The sequence below is a fragment of the Gambusia affinis genome, linkage group LG14 (assembly GCF_019740435.1).
Source record: "Gambusia affinis linkage group LG14, SWU_Gaff_1.0, whole genome shotgun sequence".
Classification (NCBI taxonomy): Eukaryota; Metazoa; Chordata; class Actinopteri; order Cyprinodontiformes; family Poeciliidae; genus Gambusia; species Gambusia affinis.
Window position 1 is genome coordinate 25,531,742 of NC_057881.1, and position 25,963 is coordinate 25,557,704.

A 25,963-nucleotide genomic window follows, 5' to 3' on the forward strand; every position below is an offset into this window, starting at 1 on the left:
AATCACTAAAATCTAATGTAAGGCCAACTGTAAACAGCTGGATAAAACCCATCTTTGCATATTTAAGAAACAGTAGAGATATATATTTAAAAATTGGGCAATAAAACCAATTTAAAATGTAAAAATGTAACGTTTAGGAAAAAAGGTTAAAGTAAAGTCAGCTTTTATTAACAATAAAATACTTTTTTGGTCAAATCCAACATTTAGTTGAAACAATCTCTTTTCGTTGGGGGGGAAATAATGGATTGGCATTTTTTGTTTTAAATAAAATCACTGATGGCATAATTATCATTTATGTAATCATATTTAAATGTCCTGATACTTCTTACATTTTCTCATGATCTGGACTCTAAAAAGACTAAAAAGTAAAACGGGTGCAAGAGATCTTCTTCCACCTTATACTTGAAATTTTTTGTTGTGAGATTACACGTTGAAATCATTTTTAGGTCTTATCAGACAGTGGTGCCAGGAAATTTGCCTGTTCCAATAGATTGTAGTATCTGAATTATTTTACCCTGTTTGAAACCTTCTCTCAAAAGACAAAGAACATTTGCTCCTGCAGAGTTTTTTAATCAAGGGCTTATTTTATTCAACGCATATGGTACACGGAAACCTAAAACAGTTCTTTCACCAGAAAAAAGACACAAACATAAAAACATTTATTGTTGTGCGATTCATTACAGTACAAACAGGAGAGAACGACGGACAATGACAGGCTCAAAGGTTAAAGAAAACTTTCCAGTCTATGACATAGCAGCACATTATGGCACTCCTTAGAGCGAGTATAAATCACCATTAGATATGTCTGAACCTTTCTTTAGCTTCAACACTACAACTACACAGTCACATCACTGTGCTTCCAAATGGTCACATGATTAATGGAGCTCAACAATCTCATGTTAGACAATTTGGTTTAGGAGACATGATTGTTTAACAAAGGACACCGGTAGCCAAAAAATAAAAAAAATAAAATAAATTGGACCTACTCACTGACTAGCATCAACACAGCAATCAATCCCTTAAAGCAAATATACGCTTCGCTTGAAATTCTGTTTGGCTAATTTTCATATTGCACAACATCAACATTCTGCCACAAAGCCGAAACCTCCTTCCACCCCGTTGGACAGACAGGTCCACTGCTGCTAAGCCGCACCCTGACCCACATAACTGTCTGGATCAGAACCCAGCTTGCGCGCTTCCACTTCAGGCCGACAGGTGGCGATTAGAAAAATTCACGGAAATCGGAGAGAGGAAGAAGAAGAAGAAAAAGAAGAAGACGTCTCCGGTTGTGGCTCTTGCAACATCACAGCATAGTAGAGAAACACATCCAAAGTCCATCGGTGTTCGGTGAGGCAATAAGAGGAATCCTGCGTGTCGTAACGTCCCGCAGACCCTGAGGAAAAGTGTGCCGTTTCACTGGACCAGGCAGCTGTTGGGATAAGGTCAGGGTGCACAGTCAGCCTCGGCGATGAACTGCTGAATGAAGCTGTGCTTCATCCCACTCCTAGTCGGCGGGATGCTCCGGACAGGAGCGATTCACCTGAAACCACTCGTCTATGCACCTGGAGAAAAAAAGCAAAAAAAAAACAATACAAAAAAAGAAGAGGTAATTAATATCTTGTCCCTGATGAAAAATAAAAGTTGGAATTACAAACAGAGCCATTCCTTTTGCTTTAAGAATCTCTGTACATAGACACTAAACTGCCCCTCAACTCCTGGAAGGCCTTGCTAGCAGTTCAGGTTAGTTTGCTAGCCTGAGTAATGCTTGGAAAAATTCACCTGGAAAAACCCTCCAGAATCAAATTTACCACTAAGAAACTGGGAGCGACTCTGACTGTCGCCAGTTACAACTTGTAAAGCCGTTTCAATATGGCCGCTCCACGCATCGACAACAGCAAGCTTCAGTGGAAACATGCTTATTTCACGAGACAGGCATGTAGGAGTGCGTCTAAAATCAATGTTCCACGTAGCTTCTGCAGCTCTAAACTGAACATATTAAACGTTCTGTCTGCTTATGGAAAAATAAAGCTTCAAATGATGTTAGGAACAAGTACCTTGAACAATGTCTATGGACGTCAACATATTGAAGCGCAGCCTTCTCTGACCAGGTTAACTGGAGCACAGCGTTAGCTACCAGTCAAGAACATTACTGACATGTCTCTTGGACATCCAGTCCTCAGTCCTTGCATTTTACTTCACTAATACACACTTGTAACAGTAATCATACACCTAAAATTTTTTGTTTTTTCCCCACATCTTTTGCCTATGCTACCACAGATATGATAGAACAAGCGAAGTGAACCTGATGGAGGAATTTAAAATTTTATTTATGTTTTAACAAAAGCAATAAGTAAGTAATTATTGAAAGACAACCTTATAAATATCTGTTTGAAGTGCGTGAAACACAAACATGTATAGGATAATCTAAACACTCTTCAGAGTCCATGTCCAAAATTATCCATACCCCTGGCAAATTTAGCTTTAAAGTAATTTTTTTATTTTTACCAACATGGGGTTTCTTTTCAGTTCACAAGCTTACATTAGATTTCAGTTTCCTACTGTATATAATCCCAATAAAGTACACAGAAATTTGCAACTGTAGTGTTAAAGGCATTGTACATATGTACTTCTAATTTTATGCAGCAAAAATGTTGTTTTTTTTTCCTCCCACTGCAGCATGTGTTTGATACAGCAAGAAAAAATATTTTAGACACTGCATGCTGCAAATAACATTTCCACTTGATCCTGGCTTCCCTCATTCCATTTAACCTATTTTACTTCATCAGTCGGATTGTCTTGTTCAGATGAAACAAAACTAGTTTATAAGGAGGCTCTTACTTCAGAGGCCGATTCTGGATCTTGTGATTGAAAACTCCAGAGTGACTGCTTTGGTTGCTAGGGAATTATATCGTTGTCGCTCCCATTCTTTTACGATCCATCTTGGCATGAAAGATTAGAAAGATGACAAAACAGGCGGTCTGATTCTGATCACCAACATGGAGGATCTCTAGAGCCACATCTGGCTCGTCTTTTTCTACTTTCCTCATAGTTAGCAGATATTTTTTGGGCAGCTCATTCTCATCCTGGAACAGTAAGTGAAAGCAGGACGGACCTGGACTCTGTTGGGTATCTGACCGTCAAATGAGAATCTTGAAAGGAGTCCAAAGGGACCAAACGAAAAGGCGTCAATCGTTTAGCAGTTTTGGGGAAGTCTTTGCGACTTTAATTCGATTCAGTCAGCAACTGATTTGCAGTATTGGTAAATGAGTAATAGAGTGAAAGGGTGTCTATATGGTTGAGTGGAGTCTTGCTCCAGATAACTATGGTCTATCGCAAGTGTTGGCATACGGGGTGGCACACTAACAAGATATGTCTACTTTCCCATTGGGTTTAAGGGAATATTTTGAATTTGATTCAAGAGCAGAGGACCAGGCCTTCATTTTTCTGTTAATAACATGCAGTCACTGAGCACACAATAAACAAACTCACTTTCTCTCTTTTCACTTCCACATATTTGAGTGTTTTTACCCTTTGTGGTAGATGCAGAGGCAGGGCAGCCTGGCAATGGTGTCTCCCTGCTCCAGCTCGTCTAAGCAGATCGTACATTCCCCGGAGTCTCTCGATAGGATGTCCTCTGAGAAAGAGACAAAACGCGCAAACTGAGCACAGAGCTACACAACGCACCAAAGAGCAAAAACTAAAAATCAATCAATCACTCAAGTACTTTGCATCATAAAAACACACAAAAACAAACAAACAAAAAATCTACCTCTTGGCGTTCACATTTCGTCTCCTTATAGCTTAAAGAGGTTGTGAGCAGTTCCAAAAACAGCAAGGGAACAGATAAATGTCTCGGAACGGCCTAGTCCAAGTGCACATCTCGGATCAAATGAGTCAGAATAAACTTTGTTAGATATTTTTGTTTCATGAAAACAAATCTGAGTTTTGGAGTTTAGCTGCCATCAATCTTTTTTTGTTTTTTATAATACAATTTGAAAAAAAGAGCAATAATAAGAAGAGCAGCTCTTCTGAAAGAAATGAAGCCATAATTCAGTGCCAGACCTTTTTCATGTGTATTTTGTTAAAGGTAAAAACATTTTTAAATGAAGGTCATTACTTTTGCAACAGCCTGTATCTGATCATTTTAAGGACTCTAAACATGCTCCATCATGTACAAAATTTAGCTTTACTTCACATTGTAGTATTCTTCTTTTTTTTATTCTTAATTCTGTCAGTCAGCTTAAAAGTAAAAATATTCTCTGATCATCTCCTGTTCTTTTTTTCCTCCTATTTATATACCAAAGTACACACCCAGTAAGCATGTTGCAGTATTTTTAATATAAAACTCCTCCGTTCCTTTTTAAATTTAAATGCAACTGATTCTGCAAATAAGCTTGGATTTATCTTTCAGAGAATACAAAAAGAAAAGGTTTTCAAACTGCATGTGGGCTTCATCAAGAGTGAAACAAAAAGCAGGCTCCACCAAAAAGTTCTTCTAACGTACAAAGTCTAGCGCAGGTAAAGAATGAAGCAGCAGTTGTGCAGATCCTCCACATCTGCATGGCTGCGATAAGCTGATTGACGCCGTTCAGCAGATGCTCTGGATTTGCACATTTATCAGCAACATGCACACCGTCGTGGGTGTGTGTGTGTGCGCCAATAAGCAAATGCAGTGCCGCAAAACAAAAGAGGAACCCACCGCCGCTGGCATTCAGGCAAACGGCGACGAGCCGACGAAAGAGGCCCGCACCTCACGCCGCACACGGCAACCGTCTGCTTCTGATGTTTTCCAAACGTCTTTCCTGTGCGTCGCTTCGTGCAGGTGCTGCTCACGCCGCGTAGGCATGCAACTGCGTCAAGCGTTTGTATTAGTTTTCTCTTTCATCTCTTTCTTGCAGGTTGGCAAAACGCAAAGAGGAAAATTTCTTGACGATTTCAGTCGTGTCAAGCCGCAAACGCAAAGCGATGGCTACCTGGATTTTGAGGGTTTCTAGATGTGCGAGTCAAAACGTTGCGTTGTCTGTTGAGTTTTTCCATGGACTGAGTTTGTGTTGTGCAAATTCCACATATGCAGATGACGATCCGCTCTGGTCTTAAGGACCTTTCATATCTTACAAAGGACTGATACAGAGTTCTAGCCTGCAAGAGCCAGAGGCCACAAACTGGGTTGCAATGACAAAAATATCTTCAAAGAGAGAAAGGGAGTTGAGGGGGGAAAGTTATTCATCGACAAACATGCACCCATCCAACTGTATGCGTCAACACTGGGCTGACTTTTTGCCTGAATGAAACAGTGTTGTCTAGACACCGACTAAACAAAATGAAATTTCAGTTTTAGCTAGTGGCTACATTCAGAGACAGCTGGCTTTTAAGGGTTGATTAGAGCAATTGAGTCTGTGGACTTTTGGCCGTGCTTTGCATTCTGGATGCATTCGGGGGGCTGCTAGTGAGTGTCTCTGGAAATTCACGTAAAACTCTTTCTATGAGTAACATGCCAGTGAGCATTAGGTAGTGTAATACCTAGTGGTGGGCACACTTCCGCTAACCCACTTGTAGCGGAGCTAGTTATACGTTTAGCGCTTTTGCTAGTTTTAAAAAAACGTTTAGCGCACTTAGCTTCCCCTAAATTAATAAAATTGTTTAAGTGTTCTGTAACAACTTGCCGACTCCGGTATTAAAGTTTTGGTCATGGACTGTTAAAAATACTTCAAACAGTAAAACGATACCGATATTAATGCTCATGTTTTCAAAAGAGAACAAGATATAAACACAAATACAATATCTAAGGGCTTTATAGAAAAGGTAAATTATAGCATAGAAATTAATTTGGTGCTTGAGGGTTTTAGTCTTGGAAGGGCAGATATAATTTGAATTGAAATGAACACTTTAGCATTTATTGTTAATTATGGCTTTAGGTTTAGTACAACTAACCTTTTATCTAGCGGTAATTTGACCGGATAATCATAACGATTGTTTTGTGGGCCTCCAATGGTACCTAGATACAGCTGTTATTCTTCATAGCCAAAATATTAATATCACACAAATACTATGGTTCTTTTTTGTTTTTGCAACCACCTTCTGCTTTTTTTATAGTTCCCTATAGCCCGGGTTTCCCGCTGTTCCCTCTAGTTGTTGTTTTTGATACTTCAGCACAAATATGAACAACTGCAGCAAATTGAAGCTGGATCTTCTCAGGTCTGAGGTTGAGGACTAAGAATATATCTGCCTTATTGGTTATTGTGGGTTCACAAATGCTCCAGCACAGTTGAATCAAATGAATGGCTCCTTATCAGGCCTCAGCAGAACTTGATAACACAGTCAGGATGTAATTCAACCACTTGATTAGCTCACACTGGTTACTTATGCAAGCTAATCATAAGTAATCAGTTTCTTCAAATGTTGAAGAAAATATTTTGATGCTGTTAAAGAAAACTCAAACATTGATTAAAATTAAAGTTAGCTTACATATTGTTCCGTGTCTCTCTAAAGCAGGAAGGGGAAGATAAAAAAAAAGTCGTCACGTCTGCTGTATCATAACAGAAAACAACTTTCAGAACCGCTCCCTTCCCCCGCGCCAGAACTTACTGTTGTAGGTGAGGCGTGTTTTGCTGAAGCACATGAGCAGGTGCTTCTCTATTTCATCCGCCGCCATAAACTTGGAGCAAACTGGACAGTGGAACCCTGAAAGTACAAAAGCACAAAGAACCAATAATTAACATTTAAAAAAAAAAAAACTTTAATAATCCCTAAGGAACATACAAGTCTCTTCAAAGAGTCACTACAGATGGTGACGGCAGGAACCGTCACCAGTAGCAGTCTGTGTTACAGCACAACTTATTTATCCTCTGGCTGAAGACGATATGTTGTTGTATGACGGTCTGCTAAGGAGGACGCTCAGGTTTGTAGCTCTTTCTATAAATTGATTTGCAACAGTTAGCATGTGTTAGATCTACGACATGGACGATAAAATACATAAATAAACAAAAATGAAATTAAAATAAACAAGTCATATTCTGGCTCTAGACTTAGGGACATCGTCCACTGCTTCAAGTCTTTAGTAGGATTTCTTCCAAGATTATCCTGTGTTTTCATCCATCCGTCTTTCCATCTACGTTTGCCTGCTTTAATGGTAACCAATATTTAGTGTGTTTTCCGTTGATGCTAAAAAAAGTAAATACAAATTTGGTCTCAACTGACCAGATCCTCTTCCTCCACATCCACCAATACTACCGATAATAATAATAGTAATAATAATAATACTTTATTTGTTTAGCACTTTTAAACAAATGTTACAAAGTGGAAACAATATATCACGCTAATATCACAAATGACACCAAAAAGTACAGCAAATCCATTAAAATACATAGCAACAGTAGACAATTTAAATAATGTGAACTGTCCAAAGTTTGTTTTCTTATCAAAATTCTATCCAATTTTATTTAGGGGTTTTGAATTATGCTACGTGTTACGTTTTACACATATTTTCACATTTTTGCTACATCTTAATGTAGCAAAATGCCTGCCAGTTGGAAAGTGGCTTTCGTGAGTTGCTGTACAGGACATATCAGATATCTTTTCGGATCACGACCGATCTTCCACATTTTGCTCCAAGCAAAGATTATTAAGCCAAAAGCCGCTCAACCTGAGACAGACCGGCCCTCTTTTTTTGAAGAAGAAGAAGAAACGCAGTGTTTGTCCCGCCATCACTGCGCCTGGTGTCTGCCTCATGCATGTCATGTGTTTATAAGGGACTCCGTAAAGTCAGCGTGAGGCTCGTTAAGTCACATGGGTGAGTGCAAAGGTTACAAATGAGTTTATCAGTGATTAGACTTCCTCATTACCTCTACCAGTAAGTTCAGACGAAAAAAAGTGGGCGGGGGGAGAGAGAGAGAGAGAGAGATCAGTTGGATTTTTATGGATCTCGTTTGTAAAAGTGTAGCAGCGTTTCCTCTTTCAGCTCCACGTTACAGAACAGACTCCCTCACCTTCCCCCGCCCCGGTCCCGCTTCGTTGTGCTCGGATCCGGAGACTCCCACTCGTTCAGGAGAAACGGCTAAACCTGCCGATTCAGGAAGTTTGAGTGTGTCCTGCGAGTTTCACTCTGTGTTTGTGTGTGTCCGTGTCAGGCAATGTGTAACCAGCAGGAAGCGCTTATCTGTTGACCTACATAGTGTGCTCTCTTCCCTCTCAGAGCACAAAAAAAAAAAAAAAAAAGCGCAGGCCTGTTTTGCACAACAGAGGAGAAGCAGAAGAAGGACGACAAAGGGCAACGCGGCGCAGCGGCGGCAGAGCCACCTGTGGCTACGATAAATTTGCAGGAGGGCTAAACAAAGGGTTCAGTCATCATACGGCTTTTAAACGGATCCAGGTATCGAATGTCAAATGGAAAAATACCAAGCGGTCGGGACTGCAACCCTAACATTTAATGATTATGAGCAAGAGGTCACAAGATAGCGAGTTCACGAGATGAAAAGAAAGTTTTTAGCCATGTTTTGGGGTAAACAAAGACTCTGTCAATCACGTTTTAACGACAGTGCAGAATAATTTGGCCCAGACCAAATCCAGGGTCCCGAAGACTTCACAAAGAAGAGAAAAGTAGAAAAAAAATAACAGAGTTTAAAGTAAAAAAGATCGTTTTAAATTTACAAAAAGCACACATGCAGGCAAAATGTATTTTAATTTTTTTTTTCAACCAGATTACCTGAAAACATAAGATTTCAATTACATAAAAAAAGTCTCACTAGTTTAGGAAACTATATCTGTAAATACTTTCAGAAAGACAAAAAGAAGATCTCTGACTTTTACCTTATTTAAATAGAAGCCACAGTTGGACTCAGTGGGATGTAGGTCAATGTTTCCTCAAACAACAACCACAAAACAACTTCTGTTTAGCAAAGCTTAAGAAATTTCTTCACACAAATCTGCTTTTGAGTAAAAGGTGGTTAACTTTTGAGGTACTACATACTATGAAAATAATATGAATGCAAAAAAGGTCTTTAAATAAAAAAGATTTTGTGTTGTACCTTGAATTGTCCCTTTGAAGATTTTTTTCCCATGGCTAGTGCCGGATAATAAAATGACCTCAGGATTTAAATAAGGAATAAATTAAAATATGCTTTAGCAATCCGTATGAGACAACATGTGGTTAAGCAGGAAGTATGTGGGCTTCACATAAAGCCACAAAATCAGCCAATCACAGGGGAGATGTTGGCCATTTCCCAGAAGAATCAATGCTAATATTAGTAGCATGGTCTGGTGGTTTTAAAAAAATGTGGTTCAGTTTTTCTCCGATCAAATATAAGCCAGTTTCAAATTTCTACCACAATCAGATCCAGCAACACAACAAATTTTACAATATTTTGCTAGGTTAAGTTAAACACTACGTTTTGCTCGAGCGTTTTGCCATTTTTGAAACACATTCTCATCAGTTGAGTTTCTTTATTTTAATTTCCTTTCTTTTTTTTTAGTTTGGATCAAAACATATGTTATCTTGTAATTTTGGGTGCACCGATAAGTTGGGCCCCAATTTCTATAATTTTGGACGATTGGCCAGAATCAATGTAATGTTCCTCTGCAACAGTCTGGAAATCAGCTGCTGTCTAGTTGCTGTGTTGTGAGAGAGGCTGACTGACTGACTCCGCCCACCAGCTCATGTCCTCAGGTGTGCGGTCAACAGTAGTCACCCCACTGCTGCTAACTTCGCAACTTTGTCTCCACATTTAGCAACTTTCAAGACAAAAACAAAAAGTGTATTGCTCGAAATCAGAATTGTCAGTTTAGACTTCTTAAAAATTGGTGATCGGTCAAAAAATTGCGATCGGTGCACCCCAAGTATTGATGATTATTATGTGAACAGAACAACTCAAGATCTTGAGTTGTGTATATAAGTATTCACCAACATGTGATGTTAGACTCTAACAGTTAGAGTGACTAAACACAGCAGCACTGCCCCCTCCACCTGTTGCCCAGCACTGCAGGTCAGCTGGCTGGAACAAAGTTAGCTCTTTTCTCTCCCTTAATAGAAAGTCAAATTCAGCAGTTTGGAAATATTTTTGTGAGAAACTAATGAAGCATCACAGATCACTTCTATTAAGAGGTAATGACGCTCCAAACACTTTGTCTCAAATCTTTAAGCATCCTGAATCTCATGTTGGCCGCTAGAGTGTCACAACATCTGATATTATGTGTTGAGCCGTTTATAAAGACAGGAAGTAAATGCAGTTGTACTCCATGAAATAAAATAAAAAACAGCAGTGCTGTGAGGTATGGTTGCTCAAAGTAAAGATTAGAGTGAAAAAGATCAAATAATTCACGTAAAACGATGTACCAGACAGATATACATTCAGTCCCCTATATAAGTGAGATTCCGTCTATGTCTTCCAGGGATTGTTTTTGTTCTGATTGTGCAATCTGTGCTCGGGGACCTTACCTCCCAGCAGGCGAGGGGACAGGTGAGACGGTAAAGACCCAATGAACAGCCGGTGCGCCTCTGGGGGCAGCTGCCCCTCATCCCCGTCTGGGCCATCCAGACCCTGATGGTGTGACCCCGACCTTCTGCCGATCGGGATCCTCATGCCGGAGTTGGTGGGCCCTCCGCCCGTGTACCGGATCCGCGGGCCGTCGGGTCCGTTTGTGTACCTAAACCCCGCGAACCCGTCCGCCGCGGCTGAGTTTCCAGACGGGAGGTCTGAGCTGGAATAAGCCCGAGTTCTGCTGTCAAAAGCGGGGCTGCTCTGTTTGGCCCCCATGCCGTCTGTTTTACAGGTTTTGTTGTTGTTGCTGTTGTTGTTTTGCGCTGGAAAGTTTGACGTAGCTATTTCAGCCACGACACATGTTCACGGTGAGTTCAGAAGAGCTGACACTAACAAAGGAAATAAGAGACACACTGGAACAGGGCGAGACCGTCGAGGTGATCCAACATCTCAGGAGTTTTTTCTGCGGTGCGCTCCGTGCGTAAAGTGCGCACTCTCAGCGTCCTAAACTTGATATTCAATTGTTCAATTGTTATTCTCCTCCGTTAGCGGAGCCCTTCCCCTTTTTTCAACAAAGACGAAATGAAGAAGGAAAGAAAAAAAAAAAGCTCTAGAGAGCTCCACTCCCTGCGCCGCAGCCGAACGCAGGAACGCAAATGTTTGCGTAAAGCTCGTCTGGTCCAAGTTTGTTTTTGAGTTTAACTGCGGCGTCGGGAAGGAAAAATAAAAGCAGGGATTGCCCTCCTCCACCACCTTCTGCGGCGGGGCGCTTAAGTCAAGCATACTCATAGAAGTCAAATAAACAAGGTCCGCCTTTCAAAATAAAAGCGATGAATGTGGAAACGTGAACAGTAAAGTGAAGGCGTGGCAGTTTAGGTCTTGTCCTAAACTGAGAATTTTCTCTCTGGAGGTCTGGATCACTGTAGTTCCTCCAGATGTTAATATTTAGTTAGAGAGGTAACTATTTAGCCTCAAACTAGATATTTAGCTCAAAACTAAATATTTAGCCACCAACTATTATTTAGCTTCAAGTTAAATTTTGTTTAGTTTAAATATTTTTGCTTCAAACTAAACTTAGTTTAAAGTAAAAATAATCGCTTGCTGAATAAATATTTTTGCTTCAAGCTAAATATTTTTGTGCTAACTAAATGCTAGAAATTCAGCTTGTTAAATAAATATTTCCAAGCTAAGTTGGAGGATAAATATTTACATTGTTGTCTAAATATTTAATTAGGAAATTATTGGAAATAAATTGCTAACTAGATATTAGTTTGAAGCTGTGACTTGCTTGCTAAACATTTAATTTGGAGTGAGATATTTAGTTTGCGAAACTGTGACATGTATTAAAAACATGATAAAATTCTGATTTTTAAAAATTAAACATTACCTGTAACTTTACAAACTACACCCTGCATGCTGTAAGGGGCAATCAAAGCTGGTTAGATACAATTAAATGAAGCATGACAACTTGCAAATAAAAAAACTTTTTGAATATATAACAGAAGGGTGTTATTCTATTTAAAAGTAGCCATACAAATCCCCAAATTTAGCAAAAGATAGCATTGTGTTGCGTGCTTCATTTCTTTACTATGACTGATGGCTTCTTGTGCAATGTGGCAATTACGTAAAATGCTCATGTGTGATGTTTGGAAAATTTGGATCTGTATAAAAACTGTAGGAAAATAATGGAAATTGGACTACTGTGAGCACTCTGTCCAACCTTTATGCCTTTATTCTGAAAGCCAACCTTTATTCCGGTAACTCCTCCACCTTGATGCAGCTGCACGATGATGCACGTCAGGTGCCACGTGATGTCAGCTCCAATAACATTAGCAGGTTGTTAGCAGAGCAGTAGGTCGAGGGTCCACAATTGGAACCTGAAAAGTCCCTTCGTGTCCGTTTTGGTCTCAATAACACTCAAACACACCGGCGAGAGACTCTCAGTTCACACCGTTTATTGACCAATGTCACACACGTCAGAGGACAGAGGATATACTGCATGGAAAACATTCAAACAGCCAAATTATGATGATGATAATGATGATAGTAATAATAAAACATTTACGAGTCAAAGTAACTTGGCAGAGGAGCCGTTAGTCCTTTGTGTTGCCCTAGTTGTAAAAAGCGAAAGGAAGTCTTGCAGCGCATTGACTGAGATTTGAATTGAAAGTTGTGTTATGGAAGGCCAGAGGAGTCAAAAACGCATAACTTTTCATGTGACTCATACGTTAAATATGTGTTGTTTGCGTGAAACAACGTGTTTGCACATTCTCTGTGGATTAAGCACACATCGACAACATTTGCCTTCAACCAACCAGTCAAGAAACATCATTGACTTGGGATAGACTTAAGAAACCAGGAAAATTCAGGAGCCCCAAGCTTTTATTTTCAAAGGAATTTCAAAAAACAATATGTTGTCATTTTGTTTTTTATAGATTATACATCAATCTATAAAATTGATTGACGTATAATCTAATAGTTATTTGTGTAGGAAACTATAACGCACCAACATCATGGCCCCCATTGCTAATGAAATCCTTAACTCCATGCATGTCAGATGTAACTAACTTGCTTTAATCACATCTCCACATTCAAACCTGACATGCTGGATGAGTTGGAAACTCTTGAAAGCTTAAAAACCTTGCAGGTGATGCACACTATTAATCTATTGTTATTATGGTAGGGCACGCCAGATTTTCTTTAGTTTACACAAACTCTTAAATCCAGTAAATGACGTAGAAACATTGAAGACACATGAAAGTCACAGGTTTTTGGCCTGATAGCGTTCCACACAAAACGGGTGGTCAACAGTATCTAGTTACCCCTTCCTCCTGTGCTGTCCAGGGGTATATGGGTGTGTCCTTTGTAAACCTATTCTGAAGAACCCCTAAATGAGACAACAGATTGAAAACATTTCATGAAAAACAGTGGAATTTTGGGAAGCTTTACAATGGTTATCTCCTCAGTTGGTGCCCAGGAAGAGAGGCACACCTCGGATCAACAGGAAGACTACAACATTCAAGAGGCTGGGTGTCGCATGGCAACAAGACACCCAAATAAGGAAGGATTAAAGCTGCAGCACAGGCTATTATTGTGACAGTCATAAGATAGCAACAGTGGTCAAAAAGATCTTCAACTTGTAACTGATTTTCGATGCACAGCTTTACAAACATTAACAAACACTTCAAAATTATCCATGCTACTGGGAAAAGCTGTAGAGTTTTCTAATCCACACAAAGGAGCGATTGCATCGAGGGAATCACCTTAACCTATTTGACTGCATTTATGTTAGATGCTGCTAGTGTGAATCTGTGTCACGACTAACTGCATGTTATTTCCTCACTTCCCTTTCTCTTTCCTGCACCTGCTAGACCTTTGCTTTCACATAGCCACAAACTGTCAGTTTTTCCCCTGTTGTTGGTTATTTGTGCGTCATTTATGTCAGACTGGCTGAAAAAGTTAGCAATCTCCCACATTCGCCTCCACAAGTCGGGGTTGGTGTGGAGGCTGGGGTGCGTATTGCCATAACATCTGAATGTTTTTCTGCATAACAAAGCTAATATAATATTGCTGTGATGTGTAACTTTAACTAACCGGACTGTGAATGATTCGAACTTGTACATGGCTACAGCTCACATAATCCCAAAGCATAAGAGTGGTGTGTATATATGTTTGTATTTGTACTTGGTTGTATAGCCTAATTAGGATCTTTTGGTACAATTAAACTTATGTCCCCATAAAACAAACATTTATGTGGGCCAATCTCCCCATAAATGTCCACATAAAACCCCATAACTCCAAAAGAGACCAATGGGGACCAAAGTCTCTATAGGTCCCCATAACTCCTAAAGAGACTCTGGGGGAACAACATCCCCATGTGTCCCCATAACTCCAAAACAAGATTCAGGGGGACCACAGTCTCAATAAATCCCCATAACTCTTAAAGAGACTCAGGAGGAACAACATCTCCATGTGTCCCCTTTACTCCAAAACAAGACTCATGGGGACCAATGTCCCCTCAAGTTCCCATAAGTCTTTGTTTCCATAAACCCAAAAAGGACTCAAGGGGACCAATGTTGCCAAAAGTCTTTGGGGAGTTACGTGTGAGGTGGGCCCCCATTTTAAGAGTTAGGAGTTAGGTTTAGAGGTATGGTGTGAATCCAGTTTTGGTTGGGTTTAGGGTTGCAAATATACTGGTAATTGTCAGGGTAAGGGTTCTTGGTAAGGCTAGGCATAAATGTCATTATACTAAAATGAATGGAAGTCAATACAAAGTCCTAACTTGTGAAAATGCAAACTTCTGTGTGTGTCTTTTAGAAAAAGGACAAGGTGGGGGAGGTCAACAAAGTGCAGTCTTTGGAAAGCAAAGCCACTGAAACATTCAAGAACAAGGTAGTGATAGTTCAGCATGTCAACTATAAGTTTGCAAGAGTGTGTGCTGTTAAGTGAGCTAAGGTATCAAGGCCCAAGTCTTCAGGAGCTATCGTGCCCAGGCTCGGGGATCCTCTCGGCGGGCCATCACTGCTGGCTGACCCCCATCTGTTGGTGGTCGGACCCAGGCTCCCCCTCCATGTCTGCATGGTAGTGCTCAAAGCTGTCATCGTCAAGGTCTGGAAGACCTAGCAGCTAAAAGACCGAGAGGGGCAGCAGAGTGTTAGCAGTAAGGATGAGCCAGTATGAGAAATTCATATAATTAACAAATTTTGATGATAAACAATATTTGAATGTACAGCAAGCTTTTCTTTTCTTTTTTTTTACCAAGACTGTTTTTTGTTTTCCACATATTCCCTTCTTTGGAGCAGATAGCTTTGGCAGGACATTTGTTTTTAAGTCCACTTGTAGTAACGGTAGAGTATAAATTTTGGCATTTGTAAATACCAACAATAGAGAAACAGGGCAAAAAAATATTAACATTGATGTATTTTTATATTGTAGTCAAAATTTAAGAATGGTGTGTGGTATTGGATCTTTTGAATTTTGCCATTTTAGTCTCTTTTTGTACCTGAATTGTTTTTAATATGATAAACAGGCATCTTCAGTGGAATATGTTGTATTGACTATGCGTTCATACTTTGATTGGGAACTTCTCATACACACATAAACATCTTTCTTTTTTCTTTTTTTTTTTTCCCCTCCAGGGGGTCTTTTGTGGGCTCTAGTGTCCCTTATTTGAAAGTAGGCTGACAGGAAGGGGGAAGACGAGGGGGAAAGACATGCGGCAAACGTCGGCTGGGTCCGGGAGTCAAACCTGCGACCGCCGCATCGAGGACTGAAGGCCTCCAAATGTGGGTCGCGCTATCCCCTACGCCACCACAGCACGCCCCACACATAAACATCTTATGTTTTCTAAAATCTAACTTTTACAATGAGGTTATGTGACTTCAATAAATCATATCTACTGAAAGGAGGACAGTCATAATATCTCATACTTTATAGGAGACATTTTGTCAAAAATCGCAAAAACAACCACAAACACTGGAAATACAATGTAACAGATTTAACTCTGGAGAAAATTATACATAATTCACTATGAATATATTTGAGATTTCTACATTCTTATCATTTATCTCCATAAAGTATGAAAATACAGACAAGTTTATAAAGGGGACACAAATTTACAATTTAAAATTTCTTTTTAAGAGCTTCAGCAACTTCACCAACATTCCAGAAACAATTTGGGTGGCGATAAAAGATAAGATAAGATCAGGTCAAATAAAATGTCTGTCAAAATATAATTGAAGTCATTTATTGTTTGATTCAACAGCTTTATCCACAGATGGTAAATCTTTAACAAGAGAAAACAACACTAGAAGGCCTCATCCACTAATATCCCAAATGCTCCGATGTCTCAGTTGTGGACAGGAATGCCAACAGTATCACAAAATGTAAACATAGTTTAGCATCTGGTAAAAATATTAGCTTTGGTTCATTCCAGATAGGTAATTTAGAATGTAACTGTCTTGTCTCTATGAAACAGTAACTATGAAGCTGTCAGACTGAGGATTAGCTTAGTTTAGCTTAACATCAAATTATAATGAGGTAAATAGACGACAAGATTTAGCTAGGCTTTTAAAACAGCTGTCTAAAATGATCCTAAAGCCCCTCCAAAACTATTATTATGCTTGTTTAACTAATTCTAAAACAGATTTTAAGAGACATTACCCAAAACTCAGTGCAATGACTACCACTACCAACCCCAAAGCGTCAAAATCGGGGCTGCACAGTGGCGCAGTTGGTAGAGCTGTTGCCTTGCAGCAAGAAGGTCCTGGGTTCGATTCCCGGCCCGGGATCTTTCTGCATGGAGTTTGCATGTTCTCCCTGTGCATGGTGGGTTCTCTCCGGGTTCTCCGGCTTCCTCCCACAGTCCAAAAACATGACTGTCAGGTTAATTGGTCTCTCTAAATTCTCCCTAGGTGTGAGTGTGTGTGTGTGTGTGAATGGTTGTGTGTCTTTGTGTGTCCTGTGACAGACTGGCGACCTGTCCAGGGTGAATCCCGCCTCTCGCCCTGAACGTAGCTGGAGAGGAACCAGCAACCCTCCTGACCCCATTAGGGACAAAGGGATGAACAGAAAATGGATGGATGGATGGATGTTATTCAGTCCAGTCTGGTATGTTTGCAGGTGTGGCTTACTAATGTCTTAAGATATTATGAATTTACCAGGTTTGAACGACATTGTATTTTCTTGTAACCTCTAAATTGCAGGAAGTAATAAGGTTGTGGGTAATAATTGGATGAACTAAGATCATAACACATTCAGAAGTATTTATCAGCTTAGTTTTATATTTACCCTGCACTTTCAAAACATTAAAAACTTCACTCTTATTCTACCTTATGACATACCAATTAACACTAGGACACACAGGTGTTGAAAACATTTGAAAAACGGTTCATTTAAAGCTACCAATAAGTTCCTAAAATAGTTTCTTGAGTTTAGTTCAGCACGGTGTCTTTTATGGGCAGAGAGAACAGAATGTATCAAGTCTGTAATCGACTTAGACTCAGCGAACAGAAGTTACTTTGCTGTGACAGTGTGTTAGGAAGCAAACTGTCACAATGAGCTGCATGCTTTTAGTTTCCTTACAGGCCTGAAGGACGTGAAGACCTTCTCCAACACCTCCAGCAGAGTCTTTTTCCCGCAGGAGGAAATGTAGTCCTGGGCCAGCTGCAGAAACGGAAGGCAGTCCTCGCTCTCGCTCCAAACATGCTGCACACACACACACACACATGCAAACTCTGGTTAACAACATATTTTCAACCAAGCGCTGGCAAAAGAGATAGAAACTTTGAAGACACAATTATTCGTTCTAAGAGCAACAAAAACAAAAAATATGAGGGAAATATGAGACTTAAGTGAAACAAAAACTAGGGATATTCAGTGCAGTGTTATTTAATAAAATACATTCTTATGGTAAAACCATTAAAAAATCTTGTAAATCATAAATCTGTAATTACAGCACTTTTTGAAAAATTAGCAGCATCTGATAGTATTATGGGCTGCACAGTGGCGCAGTTGGTAGAGATGTTGCCTTGCAGCAAGAAGGTCCTGGGTTCGATTCCCGGCCCGGGGTCTTTCTGCATGGAGTTTGCATGTTCTCCCTGTGCATGGTGGGTTCTCTCCGGGTTCTCCGGTTTCCTCCCACAGTCCAAAAACATGATTGTCAGGTTAACTGGTCTCTCTCTAAATTCTCCCTAGGTGTGTGTGTGTGAATGGTTGTTTGTCTTGTGTGTCTCTGTGTTGCCCTGCGACAGACTGGCGACCTGTCCAGGGTGAACCCGCCTCTCGCCCGGGACGCAGCTGGAGAGGAACCAGCAACCCTCCTGACCCCATTAGGGAAGAAGGGTGTTCAGAAAATGGATGGATGGATGGATGATAGTATTATGAAATACACCATTACCTTATAACAACCCCTCGCCCCTTTGTTGATTTTATTCAAAAAGAAGGATCTGGTTTATTTTGTGGTTTAATTAACTTTTTTCAGGATTAAAGCCAACTTTTATCATGCTAGAAATCTACAAGTTTTTTCCCCTGATCTATTTACAGTGGATTTTATAAGCATTAAAACACTTTTTAAACATTTTGTCAGGTAAAAATCACAAACTTCAATATATTTTATTCAAATTTGATACGGTTGAGCAACAAAGTTGTGCCTAACTGTGAAGTGAAAGTAAAGAATTCAAGGTCTTATTTTTCTTTCCAAGAGTAAAAATCTAAGAAGTGTGACCAAAACGGTATTCTGTATACCACTAACTAAAATCTAGCAAAGAATTCCCAAAGCATAAGAGTGGTGTGTATATATGTTTGTATTTGTACTTGGTTGTATAGCCTAATTAGGATCTAATTAGGATTACAAACTATATATAAAATACCCCAAATGCTTCAACTTGTATCTAACAACTATTATCATTTGTAAAATTAAAACAAAGCATATTGTAATTTCTGACTGTGTATTACTTATTATCTGTCTTTTTGGTAATGTTTATCTCTGATGATAGAGCTCAATAATTAAACAAAATATCTACTAGAACATGTTAGGAGGAGGTTAAAGAGCTGGAGACAGCAGTTTGCTGTTATCATAATCCCTCTAGGTCATCAAACTTTCCTTATATTTATGGATCACATAAATCCATAAATATAAGGATTTATATATTTAAAAATAAAAACAAGACTAGATTGGAGTTAAGTTTAGTTATCATTTGGCAAAGTTTTTTGCGCAAACATTATAAACCAGAAAAAAGTTTGAATAAGAAGAAGGTGTTATGGTGTAATATATATATAGATAGTAATAAAAACAGCATTTGAAAATAATTTACAACCTTCTCAGTGATCAATAAGAAAAGTATTATTGCCATTTTTGCATGTGTCAACAAATATTTTTAAACATTCGCCTCTTTTCATGAGCTCAAAGTTTCTAAGGTTAGGAAGTCTCCTTGCCTCTAATCTTCGGCTTCCTCCACAGATTCTCTATAGTAAATGTCTACAATTATGGCCCTCAAGAGCCACCGTCCTGCGACTTCTTGTTAGTCGAATGTATGGCTTTTTGCCAGCTGCCTGCAGAACGTGACGACATGTTGAGGAGGTAATTCAGCCACTCAGTTCCCAAACGATGACTCTTCACTTCAGCTGGGCCACTATCAACATGTTAGTATGTTAAGTGATTAGAAACATAATGGTGAAATGTAAATAAATATTTAAATCTAAATCTGACAGAGGTATGAAAACGTTTCAGTTTAACTGGCTATTCTAACATGTTCAAACACGAAAGGAGAAAACTTATGTCAAGTGCTATTAGCAAATATTTATACAACACAAATGTGGTTGCAGAGTCAGTAAATGCGCTACTACATTTATATTTTTAATGGTTTTATTTTTAGTTAACCATAATTTTCATAATGTAAGATTTACAATGCAAAACTATTCAAACATGGAAGATTAGGCTTGTAATGATGTCGGTCTGACGGACAACAGCTAACCGCATTAGCATTACAAAAACCCCACCACCATTTTAAATTGTTCATGTGGTTGAATGGTAAGTAGTCAGTAGAAAAAATAAACAGTTACAAGCAAGATTACAGTTACAAGATTACGAAGATGGAATTGCAGCTAGCTAACTGTCAGCGGCCAATAATGTTAAAGCTATCCCCTCCTTAAAAAAACGTCCAGTGAAGGCTAAAGTAAAGGGCTGTTTCAGTGCTTTAATATCCTCTAGATCAAATTCAAAAACACGTGGGTTGGTCTAATCTGAACTGCCTGCTTCTACCTTCAACAATTTTTAAAAAACTGGATTTTTTAAATCTTTTATTGAAAATATAACAAGGCAGCATTTTCACTGGCTTTAGTGGAGGTTTGATGAGCGTCAATAAATGAAGTAGTGCTTTCTGAAAATGATTAAGTGGGCAGATGCCCAGGGCGGCTTCTCCTCTTGAGCTGCCAGACTAGTAAGCAGTTTTGCAGTTAGCCTATGTCTTGCTTTAAATCTGATTACTGCATGCAGGATAATATGTTAAGACTTTTTATAACAGTTGTGCAAATTAATTTGAGTTTCTTGAAGTGCAATTGTGTAAAATGACTTATTTTAAAATAGTTAGACGATATTTGGCAGTTGTTTATGAATTTGAGTCTTGATCAAAATACAATTCTACTATACACAATTACATAAATGTTTGAGTAATGGCGCAATCTACTTTAATTGTATTTATTTTAACTCTGTGGCATATGGTGTGATTGTGAACATCTCCACAAAACATATCAAGAGAATTATGAGTGCAGCCTGTAGTGTCATTGCAGCGGGTTTGAGGCTGCGCAGCAGTGAACTCTGAATGTCTGACCAGGCATGTAGCCGGAGATGAGTACATGAGAGGACACGCTGCAAAGACATCTGACTTGGATTAGATTACAGAGCAGGAGGAAGCTGCAAGCAGGGAGGGAGAACATACGGACTAGAGAGCAGAGAGGTTCTGTTGAGAGACAACAGATCGCAGAAAGAATCCGCTGTTGTGTTGTTTGCTCGCTTTGATTAGAATCTGCTTCTTAAGGGAGAGCACGGCCACAGGCATGGGGACTCAGCTAAATTTCGTCAGCAGCTATCTAAACACCCCACCGTGGCGCTGCGCCGACGTTCAGACGAGGCGTGCAAACACAACAGAGGCACGGTCTGTGTGACATAATGTGTTATTGACTGAACAGACGCCCCGGCTCCTGGGTCATCTCCATCTGCTCCCCCGCCCTATTGGCCCGTGTCACTGAGCGGTGGGGGGAGCAGGAGGAGGAGGGGCAGATCGGGCTTCTGGGACTTTTGGACTCATAACTCCAGCACTGCATCACATGGCCGCGGGACATACAGTCAGCTCTGAGGAAACAGTTTGTGGCTGTGCTGCGTCCACCATTAGGATGTCCAGTTTGGTGCATCTGGCTGACCTGGCTGAATTTTGAAGGCCGATTCCACCATTAAGGTTTTTACATGTGTGCTATGGGAAAAGCAAAAATTATAATAACAGTAGAAGGTAGAATAATTTGTTTGCAATTTGTAGATTAACAAATCTGCAGTTATTATGCCTTATATCTTATTGTATAAGATGATGATAAGACTTTAACTGTTTATTGTTATTATTATTATTATTATTATTATTATTATTTGGAACTATTAGAAATGTTTCTGCTGCAAACAGGAAGGGTGCAAAAAGTGATAAAGCATTTGAAGGCCAGTATTGATTTGAAGTGTTGTTTGACATAGGCCAATTTAGAGTTTCAACCAGTTATTATTATCATTCTTCACATCAAATTAACGCTAATTAGATAGATAGATAGATAGATAGATAGATAGATAGATAGATAGATAGATAGATAGATAGATAGATAGATAGATAGATAGATAGATAGATAGATAGATAGATAGATAGATAGATAGATAGATAGATAGATAGATAGATAGATAGATAGATAGATAGATTGATTGATTGATTGATTGATTGATTTAGCAGAGACTTTAACAGATTCATCTTATACCAAATTGCAGTTTTCTGCACTGCAATCAGTTTGCTTTCAACTGCACTGATTGCAGTTTTCTGGAGATTTTGATTTTAGCAGATATCAAAGGCAGAGACGGGTCACGTCAGTCATGGAGGCAGATATTAGTGGATAGATTGGTTTCACATGTAAGTGTTGGGATGGTTGCCGGTCATCCAATATTAAGGAAATCATGGCGGATCGACTGATCCGTCTTCCCCAGTCGAATGCTAAACTTAATCAAAATTTGCCATATTACAATAATTTGCAGCATCATTAGAATGAACATTTTGGAATAACAAACAATTCCAGAATATGATGCTAGCCAATATCAAACGATTCCTGACTACAGTTATGTGCAGCAGCTGAAAAATGCAAAGACAAAAACTAAAGTGATGAGTAAATACATTAAAAAAAGAATTGATACAATATATATATAAAAATTAGAAAATTGAAATTCACAATATATTTTTAGAAAATATAAAAAAAACATGCTATAAAAGAGTTCACTCATTTTGTTTACGATTTGAACAATTGAGATTTGATCAAACACTCACAATATCAACCAGTCATTAACATGTCGTAATGTATGGAATATACTTAAACACTGATATGAATGAGTGGTTGAATATAGAGCCTCATACAATGTAAATGTTTTGGGGTGCAAATTAATTCCTGTTGCATCCCAATAGGAATTCAATTGGGATACAATTGCATTCCTATTCAGAAACTAACAGCATTTAGCTAGTTTTAAAACTAAGCTGCTGCTTTTCACTTTCAGCGAAGTTGTAGAAGATTACTGTAACATACTCCCTGTGTTCATTTGTAGCAGATGCGCTAAAGATGTCAAAAGAATTTTTTTATTGATAATAATATTTAAATACTGAAGAATCATCACATGCTACTTCTACTGTCCAGTTCAAAACACAAGATGGTGACTTCTTCCTTTCAAAACAGCTAAAAAAAAATGTTTTGTGCTCTAGCCACCCCCAAGGTGATGCCGCCCTAAATAGAGAGCCATGCTGAAATAATTAATAGCAAAAAAAAAAAAAAAAAAAAACAAGAGGAGGGACAATATTGAACACACCTGAGAGAAGAGGTGTGAAGGCAGACTGAAATGACATCATACTGCTCACCCTTCCCTCTTATCCCGCTTCCATCACCACCATCTCCTTTACCCAGCCCATATACTCCTACAAGCGCGTACACACACACACACGCATACACACAGTAGCTAAGTTAAGGCCCTGCAGAAGCCCACTTACAAAGGTGTCGGTGCCGCCGGGACACAGCACATAGAAAGAGACGCCGGGCTCTGCGTAGAAGTCCAGCCGCCGCTCGTCGTTTTCCTCGGCGAAGATCAAGTCGAACGGGTTCCCGGAGCACCACTTCTCCGCCGCCTCCACCAGATGCTTGAACTCCATCCTCTACTGTCCTGTCTACCGTGTGTCCCTGGCTCCGGAGATCGATTTCCCCCCAACCCCCCGTGCCCACCCTTTGGCCGTCGCGTCGATGATGCTCAAGACGCAAAGAACAGCAGCATCAGCATCAGCAGCAGCCTCCGCTATAGCGCATCTCTTCTGCGCGGCACCGGCGGCGAACGGCAGCGGGGTGGAGACGGCGGCTGCAGCTGCTGCTCTGCACGGTGAGCCGACCGATGGAGTTGATGTTCATCCGCCTCTCACAGCCCCATTCCTCTCTTCCTCCTTACCGCGTTATGAAATCAGACCGTCGCATATATGCATACGCAGGAGAGACGCTGGGATAAAAAAAAAAAAAGAAGAGAGAGAGAGAGAGGCGATGACGAACAGCTAAGCGGCCCAGCCGTCCACTGCAATCTGTCGGCTACATTAGTGAGATAGACCGATATTTAACCTGCTGACGCCGTGTGAAACATGGGATCATATATAAAAACATAAAAGATTACGTCACTGGATGTAGCCTTCAGGATGAGGCCCCCCTTTCCTTTTTCTCTTCTTTCTTTGTTGTTTTTGTTTTTAAAGTCAGCTCTGCTAAATTGTTATGCCTGATTTCATACGTTTTTTTTTCTCGACCAACAAATAATTATTTAAAGTTAAATAATAATTCAAGTATGATTGATGATACATTTGAATGCGACAAAACTAGCGGTGCACCGATTGATCGGCCATTGGTCGATACTTAAGCGACATCGATTTTATCCACCGATCTTATTTAACTCTGCAAATGTCTGAAAATCAGCCTCTATCCTCTCTTGATCTGCTGTGAAAAAGGGCTGACTGAGAGACCTGCCCACGTTGATAATAGTCACCCCACTGTTTGCAAGTAACTTGTTGCTATATTGCACAACTTTTAAGACAAACTAAATCAGTATTGGCCAAACTGGCTTTTGGTGCACCTTTTCTGTTCGGTTAATTGATCCCTCTAAATTGTTCTTAATTGTTGCTAAGTTGACAACTTCATCGCTGTATGAAAGAAAGAAAAAAAAGGGATTAGCCAAAATTGGCTTTTTAAAATCGGTGATTGGTTAGAAAACTTCAATTCGTGTGCTCCTATAGTTAAAACCTTTACAGTGTAAAAGTTTTAACTTTTTCACTTCTTTTTACACCGTAAGCCTTTATTAGTTGCTTGCAATGGAGCGACAACAATTTCTGCATAGCTGTAAAGCAATAAAATAAAAATACAATGTTTATGCAACCGCTTTTCATTTTAGTAGCTTTGAATCGAATCCAGTGCAAGTAACCACATGTGTCCTATAGATGCTGAATAGAGTTTGAGAGTCATTTAAGTCCAGCTGATCAGGAACAGAGAGTCTTATTGGAGAACATTAGTGAAGAAACTGCATCGTGGAACAACAACAACCTTATCAGCACATCCAAGGCACTGAGTTTAAGTCTGCTGCACTTCATAGGAGATAAATCACACATTACCCTGTGTACACTATCCCCACATTGAAACATAGTAGTGCTTCCACTACTATCATCATGCTGCGGGGATGTCTTTCTCCGACAGGGAGAAGAGAACGGAGGTGAAACATGTCAAAGTTTGAGACTGAAGTGGAGTTTTACCTTCAGCAGGAAATTGGTGCTAAACATACTCCTAGAGTTAAAATGCAAGGATTTAGACCAGGGGAGGCCAAACTGTGGCCCGCGGGTCATTTGTGGCTCTTGAAATGAGTTTGTTCGGCCCCAGACCACAGGGGGAGCCATAACTTTACCAATAAAATAGAAAACAATTGACGACCCAAAATATTTGGAAATGTTTCTTTTAAATAAGGCAAAAGTCGGGCGTGCTGTGGTGGCGTAGGGGGTAGCGCGACCCACATTTGGAGGCCTTCAGTCCTCGATGCAGCCGTCGCGGGTTCGATTCCCAGACCCAACAACATTTGCCACATGTCTTCCCCCTTTCCTGTCAGTCTACTGTTATATAAGGGACACTAGAGCCCACAAAAAGACCCCCTGGTGGGAAAAAAAAAAAATAAGGCAAAAGTCTAAAGCTTTTTTTGTTTTGGACCTATATCGAGTTATAGATTTTGTTAATATTTTGTTTACTGTCAAGTAGTCAAAAATAAAAAACAACCAAAAAAAGTGTTGGGTTTTTTTATTGAATGAATGTTGTGCCTTATGAGTAGTTTAAAATCGCCCGTTTTGGACCTCAGGACAAAAGGGCTCGGACACTGTTGGTTTAGAAGATCAAAAATGTATTCCAGTTAGAAGGGCCCAGTCAAAGTACAGACCTACATCATCTGAGAATCCGTGGCAATAATTGAATTTTTTATGTTCTCAGATTCGCTACATCCACTTTGACTTACGTTAGGCCACTTCACAATCATGCAGTACTTTGTGTTGGTTTAATCCAAAAAAATACACAAGATTTTCTATGTGACTGGACAGACTGCAGCCCGCCACTAAATATTTATCCACTGGCAGTAAACAGTATTTCTCAGTTTCCTAGAAATAGACAGATGCAGACAAAAGCACTTTAACGGGTTCTAGCATGCTGGGAGC

General features: G+C 39.7%; 2 protein-coding genes across 3 annotated transcripts; both read right to left on the reverse strand.

The window, feature by feature from the left end:
* Positions 1 to 561: 561 nt before the first annotated feature.
* LOC122843937 (E3 ubiquitin-protein ligase znrf2-like) lies at positions 562 to 11,244 on the reverse strand. Of its 2 annotated transcripts, XM_044139085.1 has the most exons (5): positions 10,430 to 11,244; positions 6,586 to 6,681; positions 3,529 to 3,634; positions 2,839 to 2,939; positions 1,443 to 1,562 (listed from the first exon to the last, which is right to left on the reverse strand). In XM_044139085.1, exons 1-4 carry the CDS (start codon positions 10,746 to 10,748, stop codon positions 2,840 to 2,842), a joined length of 621 nt encoding a protein of 206 aa, XP_043995020.1. In that variant the 5' UTR covers positions 10,749 to 11,244; the 3' UTR covers positions 1,443 to 1,562; position 2,839. The 2 variants fall into 2 exon arrangements, with proteins under 2 accessions (XP_043995021.1, XP_043995020.1); XM_044139086.1 differs by lacking the exon at positions 2,839 to 2,939 and having other exon boundaries at positions 562 to 1,562; positions 10,430 to 11,242.
* A 1,165-nt stretch (positions 11,245 to 12,409) lies between these two features.
* On the reverse strand, positions 12,410 to 24,168 carry mturn (maturin, neural progenitor differentiation regulator homolog (Xenopus)). Its single transcript, XM_044139088.1, has 3 exons — positions 23,243 to 24,168; positions 17,556 to 17,678; positions 12,410 to 15,098 (listed from the first exon to the last, which is right to left on the reverse strand). Exons 1-3 carry the CDS (start codon positions 23,399 to 23,401, stop codon positions 14,991 to 14,993), a joined length of 390 nt encoding a protein of 129 aa, XP_043995023.1. The 5' UTR covers positions 23,402 to 24,168; the 3' UTR covers positions 12,410 to 14,990.
* Between the last annotated feature and the right edge of the window lie 1,795 nt (positions 24,169 to 25,963).

Bases quoted from the DNA above. Each gene is read 5' to 3' on its own strand.
- LOC122843937 (XM_044139085.1), bottom strand. From the start codon at position 10,748: ATGGGGGCCAAACAGAGCAGCCCCGCTTTTGACAGCAGAACTCGGGCT. The intron at 6,682-10,429 runs GTAAGGTCCCCG...TTGTACTTTCAG, and splicing joins GTCCCCTCGCCTGCTGGGAG to GGTTCCACTGTCCAGTTTGC. The intron at 2,940-3,528 runs GTAAAAACACTC...TTTCATGCCAAG, and splicing joins CTCTGCATCTACCACAAAGG to ATGGATCGTAAAAGAATGGG.
- mturn (XM_044139088.1), bottom strand. From the start codon at position 23,401: ATGGAGTTCAAGCATCTGGTGGAGGCGGCGGAGAAGTGGTGCTCCGGG. The intron at 17,679-23,242 runs GTAAGTGGGCTT...GTGTGTGTGCAG, and splicing joins CCGGCGGCACCGACACCTTT to CATGTTTGGAGCGAGAGCGA. The intron at 15,099-17,555 runs GTAAGGAAACTA...TCGGTCTTTTAG, and splicing joins TCTTCACGTCCTTCAGGCCT to CTGCTAGGTCTTCCAGACCT.